This window comes from Zosterops lateralis, assembly GCF_965231275.1.
Source record: "Zosterops lateralis genome assembly, chromosome: 4".
Classification (NCBI taxonomy): Eukaryota; Metazoa; Chordata; class Aves; order Passeriformes; family Zosteropidae; genus Zosterops; species Zosterops lateralis.
Window position 1 is genome coordinate 59,322,299 of NC_139765.1, and position 21,156 is coordinate 59,343,454.

At 41.8% G+C, this 21,156-nt stretch overlaps 1 protein-coding gene across 1 annotated transcript in view; it reads right to left on the bottom strand.

Moving 5' to 3' along the window:
• Positions 1 to 1,623: 1,623 nt before the first annotated feature.
• The window catches only part of ABCD2 (ATP binding cassette subfamily D member 2), a gene marked incomplete at its 5' end in the record, with an annotated part of 41,884 nt that continues 22,351 nt past the window's right edge, over positions 1,624 to 21,156 (bottom strand). Inside the window, 4 exons of the mRNA XM_083859837.1 lie at positions 1,624 to 5,956; positions 7,559 to 7,684; positions 8,398 to 8,482; positions 15,087 to 15,232. Coding sequence (XP_083715963.1) covers positions 5,746 to 5,956; positions 7,559 to 7,684; positions 8,398 to 8,482; positions 15,087 to 15,232 — 568 coding nt within the window. The 3' untranslated portion in view covers positions 1,624 to 5,745. The remainder of the gene's footprint in view (positions 5,957 to 7,558; positions 7,685 to 8,397; positions 8,483 to 15,086; positions 15,233 to 21,156) is intronic.

A 21,156-nucleotide genomic window follows, 5' to 3' on the forward strand; every position in this document is an offset into this window, starting at 1 on the left:
CATGCCGGAATTGATTAATAAATGAGTGGTTTTGGGTTTTTGTTTATCTTAGAAATGCTGTGTCAGAGACAGCTTGTCTTTATATGTTAGATGAAAAGGAAAGAAAACTAATGTGCTATTGCACAATTACTTTATTTCCAAGACAGGTTTCATTATTCTCTTTTTCTTACATCTGGCTCCTCCCGTGGGCTCTCCTGGACTGTTTTTTCCCAGAGCTTATTCCAGTCTGGTGTCCCAGCCTGGTGTCTCACTGGGAGCCCAGCCCCAGGACCCAGCTGGCTCCTCAGCCCTGCATCAGCCACCATTACAATCTCTTTCTCCCTTATTTAATTACTTGTTCAAAACCAGATTGTTCAGACACATCAGACTTGCATTGAGTCAGTACAGTATTTTTGAAAAGTCACTGTTACCCTCTCAGAGATAGTATCACATTAGGTTAAAGACACTAATTTAAAAATACAAAGCAGGTGCAGCAGAATGAGCTATAATCAGAAATAAACCATATAGAGACAGTGTTAAGATGTTCTTCCAGATATTCCCCACCTAATAGGAAATTTCACCTGTGGGAAGTTTTCAAACACCTTTGCTCTGAATATTTCCTGAGTCCTTTTAGCTCCCATGATGCAAGTCTTGTTCCCTCTCTTCTGGGAAAAGAGGCTCAGGACTTTGGCACTTCACATCACACCCATGACACCAGTTCTCCTGATCACAAAGCAGGAATGCCCTCCAAGGCATGGACACCAAAGCATTTCTTGTAAAAAAAGTGAAACTTAAGTGCAACCTCAGCTTTCAGCTCACCTTCTCCACTACCACGACTCCTGGTTTGATGCATGAGCCCCACCCTGGTCCTACAGCCCACCCAGAGACCCCCAAAAATTAATTTCTAATTGCTCTTGTCCTGGACTTCACTCTCTGCCAGTACTCTCCCACTGAGTGTGTGCAGTGGCTGCAAGGGAGGCACAGGGGACCAGATTCCAGTCATCTGTAAGAATCTAGTTCTCAAGTGACCACCATCTCCACTGGCTCTCCAATTGAATAATCCAGGTCCTGTACCACACAGTACCTCACCTTCCCCTGCCACACAGCTGGAAAGGGGCTGGACACAAGCCAGCTCTGTGTCAAGGCTGCTAAGGAGCCAACCACTGCCCTCACACTCCCAAAGAAAAACCTCTTTCCTCTGCTAGGCCATCATGAGCTCTTGCTTGTTCATTATTTGTGGCCTTGATGCTCTATGCATAACTGTATCTCACAAAAACCCAAACAACCTTTGGGAATGATGCTGCTGAGACACCCCATGTGGTACTGCTGACACAGTCCTCTGGCTCACTGCTTGGTGTAATTCCCTGGCAGAAAGCCCCAGCAAGGGGTGGCAGCTGTTGTCACCTTCCTGTCATCAATCAGGTACACACTGAAGTGGATTGCACGAAAGATAAGAAACCTCACAGCAGCCTTTGATGCCAGCCTGACCTAGGAATGAAATACTTGTTTTAACTTGAAAAAACCACAGCATCCATCCTGAGCTTTCCTGCTCCATCACAGAAACAAGGGTTGGGAAAGGACTCCCAGAGCACAAGCAGGCAGGTCCTGACTGCTTTGTGAATGACTCATAAGGAATAAGTAAACTGAAAGTAAATGCAACATGTTTTATTTGAGGTTGGAATAAATTACAACTGTAAAGCATATTTTATTGCTTTATAAATTGTCTGCTCTTAAAAGGCATTAATATCAAACATAAACAAAAACAAAGACACATTTGATTAACAGTTCAGTTCTCCCAAGCTTCATGAACAGCTCAGTAGGGGGATTTCTTTAAGTGATTGGCTCAGAAATTTGACATTGACATGCATTATCACCATTCATAAGTTTGAGTGGACTGCAGATGTGTTCATTTGCATTAAGATATAATATTCTCTGAAATATCCCATTTAATACCCAGTCCTTCATTCCCTACTCAGATACAAATCTCACTGCTTTTGAAAAATTCCTTTGAAACATACGTGAGGTTTTCTGTCCCTGCAGAAGGAGTACTTCCAAGTCCAAACCAGGAATGAGTCTGACCCCAAAACTAAGTGAAAAACAAACTCCTCCCAGGTTAAAATAGTGAAATCTCGTACACAAAAAACGTGTCCTTTCACTCTGAAGATTCCTGCAAAAACACTTTGCATTAGCTGAACACACTGATGTGGAGAATTCATATTTTTGTTGTACAGATACCACCTGCCTGAGGCAGGTATGAATTTTGCTCATCACCTGTACTCCTCTAGGTGCAAACAGACCCAGGAGATCCAGTTTGCCCTGAGCCTGGGGGGATGAGAGGGTGCTCATGGGGCTGGGTGTGCTCAGCACTGGGCAGTACCCAGCCCTGAATGCACAGACACTGTGACAGGGTCTCAGTAGCTCCAGATAGGTATGACAGGCAGCAAGGAGGCCAAAAAGTCACTTCCTCAGCCTCCTGGGGAGCCACAGCTCCTGAACACCAAAAAGGGAATGAACATTCATAAGCAGCTCTCATTGCACCACAAAAAACCTTCCGCCAAGGTCTCCTGTCCCACTTTGACCCTCTTGCACTGCCAGGGCCATGTGCTCCCCATGCCCTGGCTCCAGAACAGTGTCTCCCTGAGCTACTCCTGAGCAGAGAACATGCACCTCTGCTAGGCTGGGCCCCAAGAAGCAGAAAATGAGGTGGACTATGCCCTGTAAAACTCTCCAGAAACAGAAACGGAGACTCCGGCCTCAACTACCCTTGGAACAACACACAAAGTTTGCAGAAAATACCTCCAGGGCACCATCCCTTCCTGCCACAAAACTAACTTGAAAAATAATGAGCCGCTAGTACAGAAATTCCTTCTAAAACCAGCTCACTATCACTCAGAAAGTTCCTGTTTAGAGAAGTGTTTCTTCTCGTAGCAGCCTCTAAGGTTCTTGCCATGCCTACAGGAGCACAAGTAGCTGAGTGAGATGCTAGTGTATTTTACACTATACAGTTGAATAGGAATGGTTGTCTATTACTGGATCCAAGAAATATATGTCAAACTTCAAAGAAAATACTATTAGATTGATCCGGGTATGATTTCAGTTTTCATCAAAATTTCATCAGTAACATAGATAAATTTCGTATGTTTTATGCATAATCTCATTAAATAAAAAAACAGCAAACAAACTTTCTTCTACTAAACACCGTTTCCTCAGCAGAGATTTGTTTTGTGTCATGAAGGATAGTCAGTTTTGATCTCTGTAAGGCAAACAGCAGATTTCAGGTGCTGCACTTGCCCATAATAGCTCCCAGCAAGTCAAAGGACAGGTGCAGAGCTTTGGTGGGATATCTGGAGCTGTGCCAAACTGGGCCAATTCTTCAGTACTTTTCATTATCCCACTAATTCAGTGAGTGGATAACCCTGGTTTAGTTCCCAGCCACATGTTAAAGTGCTTAATGGAGAGGTGGGGAACAGCAATGCCCCTTCCTCCACCTCAGGTCCAGGCTTGGGAAAGGCTTGTGGAAAGGTGGCTTTGTGGCTTCCTTGTGCTAGCAGGATGCACTGCAGCTGGGACAAGGGTATATGCATGGTGTGCCCTGATTCATCTCATCTTAAAGAAACATCAATCAGGAACCTGCAAGCTTTTACACTCATCAGTCATCTCGGTTATGCTCACTGAGAACAGATTCTTGGCTGACTTCTTTTTTTCCTTAGCAGTTACGAATTTTGCTTTGAAGATGAGAAAGGGGAAAGCTCACCTTCAGGGAGAGGGGCAAGCACAGACATTTGCAAATTAAAATGCATACACATCAGCCACCCCAGCAGTGACCTCCATCTGCACTTTACGACACAACATCTTATTATCTTGAACCCTAATTTTTCAGCCCTTTCTAAGGTTCCTAGGAGCATTCCTTTCTATATCAGTGAGATGTCTCAAGGGGCTTTACAGAAAAGACTAAAGAAAGGAACCAACTCTTGTCACCAGGGTAAGTTACAGGGTTACATTCAAGCCACAGACTCTGAAGGGAGCAGACTTGCTCCATTTTCTGGTTGCAAATGCCATACCAAGCAGCAAGCTGAGCACCCTGACAAGGAATAATGGTTAGTGCACTGGACTGGGATTTGCTGGATGGAGTTAATTCACCTTCCTCTTGTACTTGAAGCAATCAGAAAAGAGTTTATATTAACTTCAGGGTGCTCAAACCTTTCCAGCTCAGCAAATGCCCATAAAATATTTCTCCTCTCCAAACAGCTCTTAGCAGTTTATGCACTGCCTCTCTAAGACTAAGAACAACAAACAGAAATCTTCTAAGGAATCACACTTCTGTGGGGGAAAAAAAAAGAACCAACAAACTTCAGGATTGCTACATTTTGGCTAAGGCTCATTTACCCATCTGCAAAGCCTCCTATCCCTCCTGATCTTCACTCCTGGGCTGCTCATTTGCCATGCACTTGCAGTCACAGAGAACAGGAGCTCTTAAATACATTCACATTTTACTTCTAATTCTCCAGCTTTCACATTCAGCAAGGCACTAAGGCCAGCACTGTCTCAGGCAGTTCTGTTAAAGCACCTTCTGACTGACTGGGGACCTGAACTGAAAAGCTGATGGGACAATCAGTGAGTGCCTCTGAAAGCAAGGCTGTTAACCAGTGCATTTGCTCACAGGGAGGGCAGTGTTCAGGCACTCCACCAAAATATGGCAGGTTTATTCATTAGTGGTTACCAAATGCTCTAACTTTTCACAGACCTTTGTAAGTGCTGAGCATTTCATTTGGCAGAACAGCCATGCCTGAGAATTCAGCATATTGACAGAAACTGCCATTTCCCTCTCCTGCAGTCCTTCCCATCACAAAGTGTCTCATGGAAAAAACAAGTGTCTATATTGTAATTATGCCAATGGAGGAACTAGGTCAGATACGGATGCCAGCTGGATCAGACTCATAGAGCAGCTGAATGATTTAGTCAAATGAAAACTGAGTCACTTGATGCCAGGCCCAGTGCTCCATCCACACCACCAGAGGTTACAGAGTAAGGGATACAAACAATCCCCTGAGGGAACTGTTGTATCATGAAGGGCAAAAAGCCTCTGAAGCTATGTGTAATGGCATAAAGCACAGGTATATTACATGTTTACCTCTGTCCCTGCTTCTCTGTCATGAGGGCGTGGGTTGCTCAGACAGTTGTCTTCTGGTCAGCCTATTATGTTACTCTCTATGGAAATGCAGGTAAAGGCATGTATACTATTCAGTAGTAGAACAGAAGTCTTGTTTTACATGGGCTGAGAGAATGTTTCTTATACTCAGGTGAGATTTTTGCATGCATCTGCATACTCACCCAGATACTGCCCCTGCTGTGCTCCATGCCTGAGTGTCATGCCCGGTTGCTCTGCGTAGCAGGCATGTCATACGCACACAGTGACCTGGTACAACAGCACATTCTGCAGGCCAAGTCTCAGGCAAAAATTCACCTATAAAACCTAAGTTTGTTGGTCGTTTCTTGCAGTGAATTGGGCTTTCACTAGGAATTAACATAAGCTGTAATGACTAATCTTATTCTCTGTGCACTTGCTTATTTTCTTTTCACAGTTCAACCACTTTCCTCCTTAATACTAAAACACTAAAGTCTTACATACCATTCAGAGCATTATTTTCTGCTGGCTGTGTTTTGCTATGCTCTAAGCCTCTGTCACAATGCATGCAAAGGATAATGGCTGAATTTGTAATGCTTTTAACTAAAAAAATACTTTTAAAAACATAAACCATAAATTATTTATTCCTCTTTGTCCATTGTTTTAAGCACTGAGTCTTCTCCCAGGATTTTACACAGTTCATTCAGTCTCTGCTGCATTTTAGGAATTCCCGCAAGCTGGGATTCCAGTCTCTGTTTTTCCTCACTCAGGGATAAACGGATAGCGGTGTCCAGCTGCTCGAAACGCCAGCCTCCTTGTCCATCAAACTGCAGCAAGTGAGTGTGGTACTTCCTGCAGCAGAAATTAAAACATTAGTAATGGCTCAGGGAACAGATGGCTTGTTTTTGCATGCAAATGTGGATGTATGTGTCTCTTTTCAAAGGTGCCTCCCAGGAATTTGAGTTGTCCAGTTCTGGATCACTGGTAAGACTTTTTTTTTCAAAGACTCATTGTCATCCCAGGACACTCTTTAAAAAGGGATTTGAGTATTTCAAAGCCTGTCACCAGGACTGCCCCAGGCCAATAGTGAAATTCAGTGAGTGCCAGCTGGAAGCAGCAGCACTGCTGTGGGCTCCCAGCCGGGGCAGCCAGCGTGGCTGGGCTCTGAGCCCCTCACCTGCAGAGAGGCTGCAGGAGTGGGCAGCAGGGCTGTGGAAGGTCCACTCATCACCTGCTGTCCCTGGCCAAGGTGGTGGTCTCCTCTTACTGCCTTCTTCTTAGAAATATTGTGACTACAGATGCCTTCACTACAACACTATCAGATGCCTCTTCCCCCAGAAGCTAGAACAGCAGCATCAGACAAGCTTCATTTCTCCTTCAGGAATTCTAGTCCCAGTTTATTTTATTTACTTCCCTTTCTGAGAGATGTCTTACCTCCTTAGCAGCAAATACAGTGAGGCAGGCATGATGCACCTGATCCTACTGATAAAACTCAAGTTTGTTCAAATTACACCTCAGTTTGTTCCCCTGTGTCTTACAAGGTTGGCTAAAGGTAACTTTACTCCTAAAACATGGTTCAGTTTGCAAGGGGCCAAAATAAAAAAGGCTGTGTAGGAGTCACAGATCTTTCAGTGAGTATCAGGGTGTGTGCATCGAAAATATTCAAAGGTGTACATGAGGAGTTTGTCAAGACCTGACAAAACATTTTTCAGGAGGTGCCAGAGGATGAGCAGAGAATTCCCTCAGAGCTGCTGGTATGACTGCGTAATTTATCACTATAAATTACAGAGGGTGAAATGCATAATAAAACACTGATTATAAATCCCATCCAGGGAATGTGACAGTTTTAATAAACTCAATTACATGGGACTTAAAATAGATTCATCTCCAGACTAATATTCACCACTTCTTGCATATTATCTTTTGTGATACCAAATGCTTAACCCACCCTTCTATTTTTCCCCCACCAAACTCCCAAAAAATCAAGAAGCTAAATGCTGCACATAGAGAACACAACTGTTAAAAAACCAGACACAGTATTCCTATGGAGGAACAAAGTATAGTTGAATCACTTGCCATGTTTCCCATTTTCTCCCTGCACTAGTAAACTTCCCCAGGACAACACCTCACATGTCACTTTTACAAAGCAACCTGGTGATACCTGTTGTGGCATAGACTAATTAAGACTAATTACTTCTTAGACAGCTGCATATTAATAACTGAAACACGTTAAAAAAATAAAAGGGATGAATAAACAAAAAATGAAATTAAATGGAATGAAAAAAAATCCATGCAAAATTAATTTACATAACTACTGTTGTAGACAACTTATCTTAGAAACTGCAGTTGATACTGACTAAACAAATGCCTGAGTACAAAGAATAAAGGCTTCTCAGAGTACAAGCTTGAGAGAGCTAAAAGCAAGGACTATGATAAAGCCCTGAATATACTTACCAAAGAGAAGGTCTGTGTGTTATGGAAAGCAGGGATATCCCAGCAGCTTTTGCAGCTTGGAATATCTTTCCTTCAACATCAATGCTTACAGCACTCGTACATTCATCCAGCAATGCATATTTCGGCCTTTTAAAAGCAGATAAAAAACATTACTCTTCTAGGTTTCATTCCCATGTGCAAGATTTAATTGAAAGAACAGGAAGTAGAGAGCTATTTCTGCCAAACAGCTGTCTCTTATTTACAGCTGGAAGTTGGCTGGAAACAACATGAAGTTTCCATGCATTATTCATGTGAAAAAGCAACTTCCAGGAAAAATGGGATTTATTTCCTGTCCCCTTTGAGTACACAGTGATCTAACTGTGTATGTCCTAGTCTGACCTAGTATTATTTTGTACTCTCATCAAGTTATGCAGTAGCTGAAGCCAACTCGAAGCTTCCTATCCACTGCAATGTAAGGACTGGGCTGCCTTTGTGTGCTTGCAGTCTCCAAAATCAAAAGGTTAAGGAGCTTGGCTTTCAAACTCCAAGAGCTTCTTGCAACAGTCCATCACACTTCAGCAACACTTGTAGGAGGGAAGATGTTTGTCCCCGAGATGTTAAAGAAAGAAATATCTGAAAAAGATAATGCTATGTTGCCAAAAGCAAAGCTTAAGAAGCATTATCCAAACCAAAGGCAGAGCTTGTATGAATAAAAAACAAGATTTATGCAGGTCCTATGCTAGACAGTGTGGCATTTTGCATGCAGATTATAGTCTACTACTGCTCAAACTGTAACAGGAAATCTGCAAAGCTCTTTCTCATTTTAAAATGCTTCCTAAGGAACGAACCATAACACTTACTTGTGGTAAAACATCCTGGCCATGCCCATCCTTTGTTTTTCTCCTCCTGATAAGACATCTTTCCAATCCATGATGGCATCCCAGCCTTTAAAAAAAGAAATCAAATAAAATGAGTCAGGACAATATACATTTATGAAGGAAATGCAGCTTCACTTGCAAGACCTCTGCAATCCGTAACTAAAATCATAAAGAGCATTTCACCTGAAGAAGAGACAGCTCAGGTTACTGAATCACATCTTCTGAAATACCTCAATGCCAATCCACTGGCAATCAACTGGAAAAATATCCCTTATATCATGACAATTTTGAAAGTTGAATTTAGACTTTTGGTCATATAGATACTCTCAAAAAACTTTACTTACCATCTCCTTGAAAAAACATCTTTGACCTGTATATAACTAGTAATTTTATTCTGTCATACTCACTTCATGGTACAAGTTTCTATTTTTTCTTGAAAGGTATGAGTGAAAATTTAAAAGCAAAGTAAAATAAATAAACTGTAAAAAATAAAGAGCAGTGTCAGACTGCACTCACTACTGTAGGCAAAGAAAACTGTCAGCAAACCCAACAGAAGCACAACAGTAGACACGGGGATGTATCTGGGAGCACAGACAGGCAGCAAAACTGCAATCAGACAGGGGAATATTCTATAAAAATTTCCTACTACTTTGTATTTAAAAATAACCCACAATTGCTCTAACATGAGATATCTTTATTTAATGTTCTGCATGGTCTCTAACTGATTTATTTCTTTTATCACTTTCAGATACATGCAACAGGAGTGTGAGGCATTTTATCTGTGATCTTTCAGCAGAATGGTGTTCTGTGAGTACTTGGGCATGAATAATTCCTCCTATAGAAAAAAATAAAGTAAAAAATTACCTTACTGAAAGTAAGTTTTCAGTCAAACAATCCAGATGGATAGAGTAGCAAAATAGACAAGTTCTCAAAAAGAAGAGTGTGGATGTAGCAAAAAATCTGGTAAGACATTTTTCTCAACAGATCATCTATTCATGAGACAGGCAGCTGAAGCGGGGCTGAGAGGAAGAGAGTATTTTTTCAGATCAGCCTCAGAAATATTGAAACTAAAAAGTTAATAATACAGCCAAACCCCCTTTTCTGCCACTGCCAAACTTAAAAGAAATATTTGCCAGAAAAGACTATAAATAAGATAAAGCAAGGAGAGTGGGCTGTGTTATTTCTGAAACCTGAACAAATGTGAGACAATGGGGCTTGTGAAGGTGCAGGAGGCTTGGTACTGTGCTTCGTACTATATCAGGGCTTGGCAGGACTGAACAAAACATCAGTGAAACATCTGAGGGGCTGTGTGACCAAAACCAGTAATTAATAATGACAGACTAAATTTCAAGATTTTGCTCTACAAAAAAATAGAAAATATAATATAATGTTTTTTAATAAATACTTATAAAGTTAGATTTAAAAACCAAGCATATGCAAGAAAGACATCACCTTTAGTGATCCTATAGCTTTTGCCTATTTTCCTTCCATTCTTGTTTAAGGATGCCAGTGGGTGCCCTTGCAGGAGCACGTACAGTGCTGTCTATCAGCAGGCTCCCAACAAAGATGGAGTTGTGTAGTGATTAACTGAATCCCCATTTGGATATACTCTGGTAAAGGGAACAGATACACACAGGCTGCTATTGCTGAGCAGTCCCAGTGCTGAGACCTCACAGGAAGCTGGAGTGCTGTTCTACCAACATCCTGAGCTTTCAAAAAGCACCATAAAACACCTGGAGTACTCCCTTTTGGCGAAAGGGTCTAGCAAGGGATTCAAAGAGTTTTTCACAAAAGCCATAGAAACAACTATGCTTCTGAAGACATTCAAGATGGTGCTTAAGTTCTGTTATTTTTAAGCTGAGAATACAGACAAGCTTCAGGACCTGTATCTGAGCTAGGGTGTGGGTGGGTGTGCATGTGTGCACATGTGCCTGGGGAAGCAGTGCCTGTGCTCATACAGCTTCTTCCTGATCAGCTGGTTTATAAAGGCTTTTTAAAAGACAAAAAGGGAATGAAGTTCAAAAAGAAGCATTCTCTTGTCAGCAAAACAATTCTACTATTTTTTCTAAAGGTGTAAGATTTAACCTCCATTTACCAGGATACAATGGTCATCTCTGTGGTTACTTCAACTTACATTCTAACTGAATATGACATGAGCATCTTGTCTCTTCCTGCCTAGCACCCTCCTTGAACTCTCCTATTTTCCACTTGAAATGCTTTAAACAACAGATAAGGAAGTGTACAGTTATATATTATCCCTTTAAAAAACTCTTTCTTAATGTCTAAATTTTGTCTGAACACTTAGGCACTCTAACTCACCCTAAACTGACTCCCCCCTGTCTGTGAACAATAGTGCTTCTACTTGTCTCCTGTCTCTTCCTGCTGACATGACACAGGTCAGTGAAGGTACTTAAGTGTTCTAGAAGTATCAGCCAAGTCAGTGGCTTAGGTCACCCCTAACTACATCCACTTCAGAAATGAAAAAATGAAATGGATCGCCCATGAATGCAGTGTAAATCTCTCAGCAGTGTAAGCACAATCCTGGCTTTCAGAGTCCAAATTCCTTGCCCACCTTCTTGTTACGGCTTTTGCAGCCATGAAGACAAAGAGCATGTTTAATGTGCTGGGGCACAGTAACAGCAGCAGAAATACACACAACTGCCAGCAAAAACTAGTGACAGCCTCAGGAAAGCAGCATTTCTTTTTCTTGCACGGCTTCTTTTATAGTTCCTTTAATCTCAATTTTCTGAAGGAAAATGCAAGCTGTATTTGGCAAAACCCACATGGGTTACTCCTGGGATCTGTAACCTTCTGTATCCTTCTTTCTTGTGAATCCTTGCATTTTCATGTCAGACTGAGCATTCAGCTGCCATGAAAAGATAAGTTTAAAAGTCCTTTTTCAGATCTACATTCCAATGCACCTTATCAGACATGGACTGAAGGACAGAAGAAAAGCTAACACAGCAGACTGCAGCCAGAGAGTCCTGGCTGCTGAGTTTTCAGGCGTGGAAGCCACTTTCACAGCCTATGTAAAGAGAGCCCAGTGCTGTGCAGCATGAATATGCAAGGACAACTCGGTGCTGAGCAAAGAACAAAGAGACCATCAATCCCAGCTCAGCATGACACTGCAGGATTTGTGTCTCTGGATTTCAGAGCCACTGGAAAAGCTGGCAGAGCTCTCCAGAGTTCCTGCTGGTACCAATAACAAAAGCAAATCCAGGGCTAAAGCGATCAGATGAAATAATCTCAGAGAGAGGAAATGGGCTTGTCCGTCTGTTTATACGTGGCCTAGCACAAAGACTCCTGGACAACACCCAAAGATATGACAAATGCACAAAATAATGAGGAATAATTATAATCTGGGGTGCTGAGAAACCATAAACAGGTTGAACTTGCTCAGTAATGTCATCAGCCCCAACCGGACAGGCCCAGTCACGCGTGCATGGTGCAGCTCTGCGGCCTCATGGCTCCTCTTGTGGGACAGGCAACAGCCTAGGGCTGCATCTCCAGTGACCCTGGCTGAATAGACACAGATTTTCAGAGCAGCTCAGAAGGAACTACTTTATGTGTATGTACTGCATATCTCCATGCTTTTAGCTGCTATTTCTGGACAAGCTTTTTCACCACACATGCTGAATACAACTTTCCTTTTGTATGACATTATGGTTCTGGTAGAGCCAACAACTTCGCAGATCTTGATGGGGGCACCTTACTCCATCAAGAAATAAAAATGTAAGTAACAAAACAGCATTCATCTAATACCCAGGTGGTGAGAAAAATATTAGTGTGGGTCTCAGTGGAAAGGGAGCTCTGTCCCCAGCAGCAGGAGGGGCTACTGCCAACAGCCACTGCACTGGGTTCTTCAAAGGCTTGTGCTCAGAACACCCAGAACAGTGCTGCTGGGAGAGGGATTGTTGTTTTGGTGGATTTGATGTATTCTGTTGATACCAACTGAAAAATGTATTGTGAGGGTAACATGCCAAATTGGGCTATTTATTTTACTTCTAATTGGGTCAAACCTTAATGCTAGAAAGAGAGGAATTTCTGTCATTGGCAGCAACAGAAACAACATCAGACATAATACTTGGAATGTGGTGATCTTGTACTGTTGCAAAGTGGAAGTAATTCAGCTAAAAACAGTAACATCATGCTAGAACAAATAATTTGAGTCAAAGTTGTGCACCTCTGCTTTTATCAGGCTTTTTTATAACTGCCCACAAGGAGCAGAACACAAAACAGCAAAGCATCAGATTATACACACATGACATTCGTGATCAATTAAAGCACAAGAGGTTTATATGAGATTTTTCATTATTTCAGAAAGAAAAAAAATCCATTTTTAATAAAAAACATTTTTAATTTAAAAGTATGATTTTAAGCAAAAGAATAAAATAAAAATTGGAATTTAAAAATATTAGTCTATGTATAAACAAAAAATTTCAACTGTTCACTTTCAGCAAGTATTTCTCTGTCTTGCTGGTTCAAAAAACCCCAGAACAGGAGTCTTTGTCCCAGACCAGCACAGCTTTAAAAAATATCTAAGCATATGAAATCCATGTAACGTGTCAAATCATATGTCACAGATTTCCTCTCTGCTCCTACTTTGGCACTTGTCTCCTGTAAATGCCCAAGAAGAAAAGGGAACAAGTAAGTATATTATGATCCTAAAAACTTCCTGGTATGTGGTAATCTCTCTCCCTGTTTTCCGGCTTTGGCCACTTCTGTCGCTTTAGATCACAAAGCACCTAAGACACATTTTTCCCCAATATCTGTTTGTGCAAACTTTTGCACAGTGTGCTCTTATCCTGAGCTTCAATACAGCACCAGTGAAAATTAACAGTGTCCTCTAGACTTTGCAATAGATTGTGTGCGTTGTGCATGTGCAGTCAGACAGGCAGAAGAGCAAGAACAGCAATAAATACTTTCTTTGGCACGGAAAGCAGCATGAGACTGATCCAAACCTGGGGTTTCAGTGACTGTAGCCAAGGCATCTTGGACATGGGGCACAGTGACTGCCTTGTCACCAGTTACAGGCTCCAGCTGCAGGGTCAGGAACCACAACCATGTGCACTTAGAGACTGCTGGGGGGTGGCTTTGGCCACCAAGGGTCACGTGTTGTGCAGTCCAACCACAAGTACCAGCACACAGTGAATACACACTCCAGTGACTTCTTGACACTGACAATTTAACTGCTCCTCCTTTTCCAGCTGCCCATTCCAACTTCCTGCTTTTTTTTTCTGCAATCTGAGCACCTCAGGGAAGTAAGTGACTCAGGAATACTAACAGGAATAGTTGTAAGTGTCAGTATAGGAAGGAGAGGCCTTCTCTGCAATTGTTCTGGTCACTGATTAGCTCTGCCTACTTCTTGTTTTATAGGATCAGATTTGAATAATAGCATTAATCAGAATGATGGCAGATTCTTATTTTCTATTGCAACAGTCATTATTACGTTCTTAACAAAGCATGACCGATGGTGGAGTAGTACCTTTAGATATACAATTGCTGTTGTAAATGAGTACTACTTCCCACTTTAAAATGTGCAGAAAAGACTCTAAAGTATGCACACATACTCTAAAAAAAAAGACAGTTTCTGCCTCTTTAACAGAACAACAGGCTGCCATCCAGGAATGGGAATTTAGACATTGTCTTGGGATTCTCAGTGGTTGAAGCACATTAGTCTGTGTTGTCAGAACGATCCAGAGACTCACCAAGCACACACAAGGCAGAGTACCTGATCAAAACCAGCACTGACAGCTGGCAGAGAAAGGAGGGTACATTCAACACAACCATTAAATGGGTCTAAAGACTCTTTTTCTCCTCTCGAAATGTTACCAACTTTGTCCTATGTCTGTTTAAAAGCATAATGATAGGGAGGAAATTGAAACTAGAGGTTAGTGTCTGACAGGAACAAAAGGATAAAAATTCTTGCTGTGCTTGGGGAGAAAAAAGCCATGAAATGCTCCAGTTCCTTAGATACAAAAGAAGCCTTTAGCATCTTGACATTTATAGCGCCAGTGTATATATACATATATATATATATATATATACATACATACATATATACACATATATATATATATATATATATATACACACATATGTGTACACCATCCCCAACTCTGAGAACAAACAATGCTGAGAACACCTGGCAACCTGAACAGCAAGCAGTAGATGGCAACATTCTACCGCCAGCCAGTGTTGCTTGGTTATTTTTAACTTGTTCACTCTGGTTGGGTGGTCTCAGATACTCCTTCTCATAGTACATAGTCCTGCTGATCCCACAAACTGGGGAGGAGAAAGCAGATCTGACTCTCTCTTAATCCACATACTTTCAAAGTTGATGCAGTCAGTGACATTACAATATTTTACAGCAGGTTACAGTTTTTATGAAAATCAAGGAAGGTAAGTGATCCCACAATACCAGGAAAAGACTGGCCATCACAAAATAGTGAGGATGTTCAGCTTGGGTGTGGATTTACTGGGGAGGGGAGCGGCACTCATCTCTTCTCCTTCTGTTAGCATCAGGAGCAACAACCATGTGTCTGTGCAGCTCCCACAACCACAAAAGTCTGAATCCAGTTTTGCCAATTCAGTAGCAAAGGTCAGTCACACTAAGACATACATGCAAGGAATGGATTTTGTCAAGTTTTTAACAAAAATATGCCATTTACCTCCTTCTCTTTGAACTATGTGGTACAGATGAACCATATGCAGAATAGACTCCAGATCTTGGTCTTGGTAGCCCTTCTCATGCATGTCTTCCACTGAATCTGGATAGATGACTTGATCTCGTAGTGTTCCAATGGACATGTAGGGCCTGAGGAACAATACAGGGAAACTGGTAACCTGAGGATGGCTTCAAGAGACCACATCTTGCTGATGGTCTATGAACAGAGTATAAGGCTTTAAACACTATGTTACTAAAACTGGATTTATCCAGTGGGTGCATTGTGGGTGAACATTTTTCTAAACTTAGCTTAGGGACAATGTATTGTTCCCACAACAGTTGATTACATGGTAACAACAAGGGTAGTGTTAGCATGGAAACACAATGACAGATCAGGCAGAATCAATATCCACTTCATAGCCCGTTTTGAATGCTTTCACTTGGAATCAGCAGAGCTATCCTGTATTCAAGGTTTGGTATTTGTAAGAGATTTAGAAATTTATTTAAGCACACACAGGTTAAAATCAAGTTTTAACAAAAAACATTGCAGCTCAAACTGGTAAAGAATTCCATGGTGCAGCAGGAGACACACAAGTCTGACAGGAGAGCACTGAAAACCTTCTTTGCACTGAAAACCTTCTTTCTCTACTATTCTGGAGTGCAGAATTCAGACTGGGCATAACTGAGCTGGCTCTAGAAGCCAGTGTACCACCTCTGAATTGCAAAGTAGTACACATTAAAGGGGCTGGTCACCTTAAACCTCTTAGCACCACTCTCCCTTTGCCAAGTACAAGGCTGTGCTGTATGTGAAGCAGCTTCTTAATCACCATATTTCCAGAGCAGGTTATACCATCTGTCCTATGACAGGTTATAGACTTTGCCAGAGTCCCCAGTCATGGCTGGGGAATGGCTATGGCCAATTGCCACAATGTCATGAGCTGGGCCCAGCCTTTGGTACAGCCCAGGACCCAAAAATCCTCCTAGTCTCAAAACAAAGCAAACTGAAAGAATAGTTTCACAGCTCTCTAAAAGATATCAGGTCATTCAGGTTAAGACACCAAAGACAACGTAAGACACATTCTACTTGACCATTTCCTTTGCTGGTCAAAGGATTTCTTGTGAAGGACAAATATCCATCCTGTCTCACAGACACTGCTGATAGCTCTTGGAAACTGGAAACACCACAGGAACAGTCTGTGGGATTTTGAGTTTGGAAGGGAAAGTCAGAGCCAAAGAACAGTCAGGCTCCAGACTCTGTCCTGCTTTCTGTGCCAAGTGTTCCACAACTCCCTCTGGGTTCATCTGCTAAAACAATACTAGTCTTATTAAAGCTGTAGTGACAGGGGATGATGATAGAGAGGAGCAGTCAAAACTGGGCTAGCAACGAGGAGGCTTCCAGGCAGCTTGTCTTGCCACCAAGAACTGCTTCCAACAACTTCACAGTGTGTTAAAAAGCAGTAATTTTTCTTCCCTCAAATGCTCTGGACCTGCATGGTGGGAAGGTCTCAGCTATGCAGGGGCTTCTGGCAGAGGTGGTAATACCTCAGCAGATTTCTTCTCTTCCCTTGGAGGTGTCTGCAGAAGGGTGGATCTATCCATTTTTTTTCTGAGAGTCCCTAAAATACACCATAGAGTAATGTGAAGGAATTCACAGTGCAATAAATGAAGAATTACAGAACTAAAGCTGCCATATAAACTAAAATTCACATGTAAGATGGCATCAGCTACATTGGTTTTAGTGCTGCAAACATCCACGGTGAACTGTCTGTACCCACCTATGGTTAAATTACTTTCACCACCAACTGGGCGAGGATGGGAAGGGCAGGGGTTCTGAACTCTTTGCTAATATTCGGTCATATTTGTGTTGTGGCAAGCACCCAGATGGAGCAAAACCAGGACCACAAGTCAAATACAAGCATTGCTTGCTCCTCTTTGCTCATTGTTCTGCTCTCTGCTTATTGTGGCAATAGCACTGCTCTGGGCTGCTGCTTGAACACTAGCACCAAGTGCAGTAAACCACTTACATTAATTGTGATATTGCAAAATCTCAACCCTAAACATTAAGTAACTTCATGAAGTAATGGGCTATTACATATCCACAATGCTCTCCATCTAAAATCCCAAAGGGCTTGACTTCTCGCATGTGTAGAAATCACTTCACTTGCTCCAGACTGCTGCCATCTCTGGGACAGAAGAGCAACTCCAGCTGGGCTCAGAAAGGTTTAAATCAGCGGGTAAGACTGTGTAATTTAAGTGAGGCTGCAAGTAAGGGCAAAGAGGACAGAGTTACCTATCATTTAATTTGTCTGGGGTTTAATACCTTACTCTTGTGAAGTATGATCCTGTAATGACTAGGAGCTCTGAGATTTAACCTATGGCAAAACAGGGAAAGCAATGCTCAAAGCCACTGTGCCAGGACACTTGGTGCCATGCTGTTTACTGAGTCACCAGCACTGCTTCCTGGCACAGCTGGATTTTTCTTCTGGCCTCCTAGCTAAAGACACCAGTACTACCAAACATGCCTTGCCCCATGTAGTTTGTAAAAATTACAGAAAATCCCAGCTTGCAGTGGAGTAACAAACCCCATCAATTACTAACTAGCAGAAAATAAGAAGGGCTCACAAGGAAACTACTGTTAAGAGGCAGGAAACAGGTGTCCAAAGAGAGAGTTATTGGAAAGAGCCTAATCGTATACTGCACAGTCAAAGTCCTCAACTGGAAGGAAGGAGACTTTAGTACTAGTCTTTTTTTACCCAGTGCTCTCTAAGATAAAATCCAGTAACTACCCTAACCATTCAGTAGCATTGTAAAAACATTTAAAGGGGATTCTAATCTTAATTAGATGCCTGCTCTCAGGAGAGCTAAATGGGTTTAACATTTAGCTCCCAGTTTGGCACCTAAGCTGCAGTAAGTGGCAGAAGATCAGACATACATTTACATACAGAGATTCCTATAGGTTAACTCTAGGTGGCTCCCTTTACCTACTACATAGATATTTTGGACCATTTTCCAAAAGCTCAAAATCTCTGCCTAACCATCTAGTAGATCCCCCCATATCTGAATTTTCTATCACCTTGCTTGCCAAGATCATAATTTTATGAGCTGCTATACTTTGTCTGGAATCACCTCAGCAAAACTCCAGCTATTGCAATACTCCTGGTTTAGATTAATAGTAAAAATTCCAGTTTTCACCAATAGCAAATCTTGATCAACAGTGATCAAAAAGAAACAACAGCCTCCGCTAATTAAAGTAACTGAATTCTTAACAATTCTTTGATGGCATTAATAAAATAAACTGGAAAAAAAAAGATGGTGCCACCACTACAAATTTGAGAAAATAAAATGTCTTGAATTAATGTGAATTAAGTTCTTCTTAAGTGGTATTGTATTCACTGCTCTCAAACAGAAGGTGCTATCACCAAAGACTTAAAGAATAATAAACAATATTTATCAAAATTTATAAAAACACAACAGGCTGTTTGCTAATCACACTGTGTCTAGTTCAAGGGATTTTAGAGCCAGCTAAGGTTTCAGTAACTGTTCTAAATATATAAATAATTGATCTGTCTTTAAACTGCCCTACACTGAACTTTGCTCTCCACTCATACAGAACTGGCCACAAACATCCTCTAAATATTTCAGATAGATCAGTTACTGAGTGGAAAATCCTACCAGAGCACTAAAGACCATAATGCCAAGGAATATAGTTAACAGGAAATGAAATGCACAGTATGAAAGGCTAAATTCTCAATGCATATAGTTAGAATCTAGTATCAAAGGCTGAAAAAAATCACACTCTGGCTTTTTTTTTTTTTCCAAAAAAGCTGTGCACATTTCTACAAGAAAACAATCTGGGAGCAAAGAATAACCAGAAAGGTAAAAGAAGCCTTTAAAGTGAGTGCTATTCATACTCAGGTATCATCTTGTCTCATGATTTTTCACTATTACCAAGATCATAGATAGACTATTACTAGAACTGGTCAGATGCAAAAAATGTTTAAGGTGAGCAATTCACATAATTATTCAGTTCATCTGTTTCTATCTTGTGATAGGCAGAGAACACACAAAAACACATATATAATTAAAATCAAACCCAAACGATTTCTACTAAATTTTAGCAGCTAATGCATTCTGAAATAATTATACCACCTGCAACGAGTCAATCAAATGAAGAGAAAATGCTCTCCCTCCTTTTCTTAAACTACCTCTGGCAGTACTGATGATAAAAAGATTATCTGTATGGATGATCATGAAGATCAATGAATTGAAGAACAATGAGCTGTTCTGGACAAGGTCCTAGTCTGTCAGTCCCACCAGGCATACTCCAGCCTAAGAGGTGTTTCTGAATTTTATCACAGCAGTGTAACACAAGGAGCAAGGCAGTTTCCCTCTTCTAGAACAATCCCAAATTATTCAGTTTTGTAGATGAGAAGTGACACCTTATTTCACAGTGAAGAGGAAATGTAGGCAGCAGAGCCTCTAGGCTGTTTTTGCTCTAGATTTCTACAGTGCTTAGTTGTCCATGGCGTAACTTTTTCCATGCACTGTGGTATGAATACACAAGTATTCATAGAGCAATAGTGTGTCTGCAGTGAAACACCTGCCAACGAGTGAGAAGGCACACACTGCACTGACTTCCTTCTCTTACCTGTGGTAAAACACTGCATTACAAAGGACAGAACATGACAGACAGAACAGAGACACGCCATGTATATGGATACACAGAACATTATTATAGACATTTTACAAGCATTATTGGTATGTGAGGTGGCTCTTCAAGGGAGCTGTAGTAATAAGCAGAAACTGAGATTGATAAGGCATAATTAATGGAAGATGTTAGGCAAATAACCAAGGCTAGGAAAGTCTTCCCTCATGGGAAAGCCACACTCCCATCTAAGCTAGGTAGGTGCACACATGATGAACTGAAGAAAAACCTGCTCTCAGGAGAGCTAAAACATTCTCCCATGAGACCATGACATAATTGATGGCTAAAGAACAATGAAGTGAAATCTCAGTGTTGTGGGGACTACGCTGCATTGTCAGCAGAAGATACTCATCTCACCTAGAAGTTACTCAAATAAGTCTGAGTTAGTTACCCCTGGCTCTCTTTGTAGTCAGTGGTGTCCTCTAGCAAACTGGTCCTGGGACACAGGCCAAGCAGCTGCAGTGACCCCAGCTGAAGACTTGTGCATTATGGAATTGGTGATCTGTGGAACAGTCACCTTGAGTGGCCATGGGCTATACTTTGCTGCACTGTGTTGGGTTGTGCTGCACATACAGCTTGGCCTTTGGGCCTGTGCTGCACTGCACTTTTCTCCTGGGTGCAGGATAAACTTTGTCAGCTAATCTTCACAGAGGAGCCTGCAAGCAGCTCCCACTTGGCACCAGCAATTACACTGCTGGCTTGTCCTTGGCTTTATCTTGAAGTGAAGCAGTATGTTCTCATGGTAACATCCTTTGGTCTGACAGCAGAAGTAACAAATGGCATTGTTTACTCCTAAGAAAATCCTACCAGAGTGCTCAAGACCATAGTGCCAAGGAACCTTAGCACAGATGGGCCCAAGCATAGCATATGCTGTGCTGTGACTAGAGGTCTGTCTGATGCTGCACAACTGCTGGGCTCCTGGCATCTGATGGGATTCAAGTACCACAGAACTGGTGAAGGGACTGGAGCATCTCTCCTATGAGGAAAGAGACCTGGGGATGTTTAGCCTGGAAAAGTCTCAAGGGGATCTTATCAACTTATATAAATACCTGGAGGGAGGGTGCAAGGAGGACAGGGCTGGGCTCTTCTCACTGGTGTCAAGTGACAGGATCAGAGCTAATGGGCACAAACTGAAACAGGAGATGCCGTATGAGCATCTGGAAACAATTTTTCACTGCAAGGGTGAGTGATCAAGCACTGAAGCAAGTTTCCAGAGAAGCTGGGGAGTCTCCATCCCTGGAGATATTCAAAAGCCATCTGGACATGGTCTTGGGCAAACAGGTTTAGCCTACAGGCAAACAGAGAACTAGAACCTAAGAAATGTGTCAGAGTGAGAAGACCAGGGAGAAGCTGGGAGAAGGCGGAATAA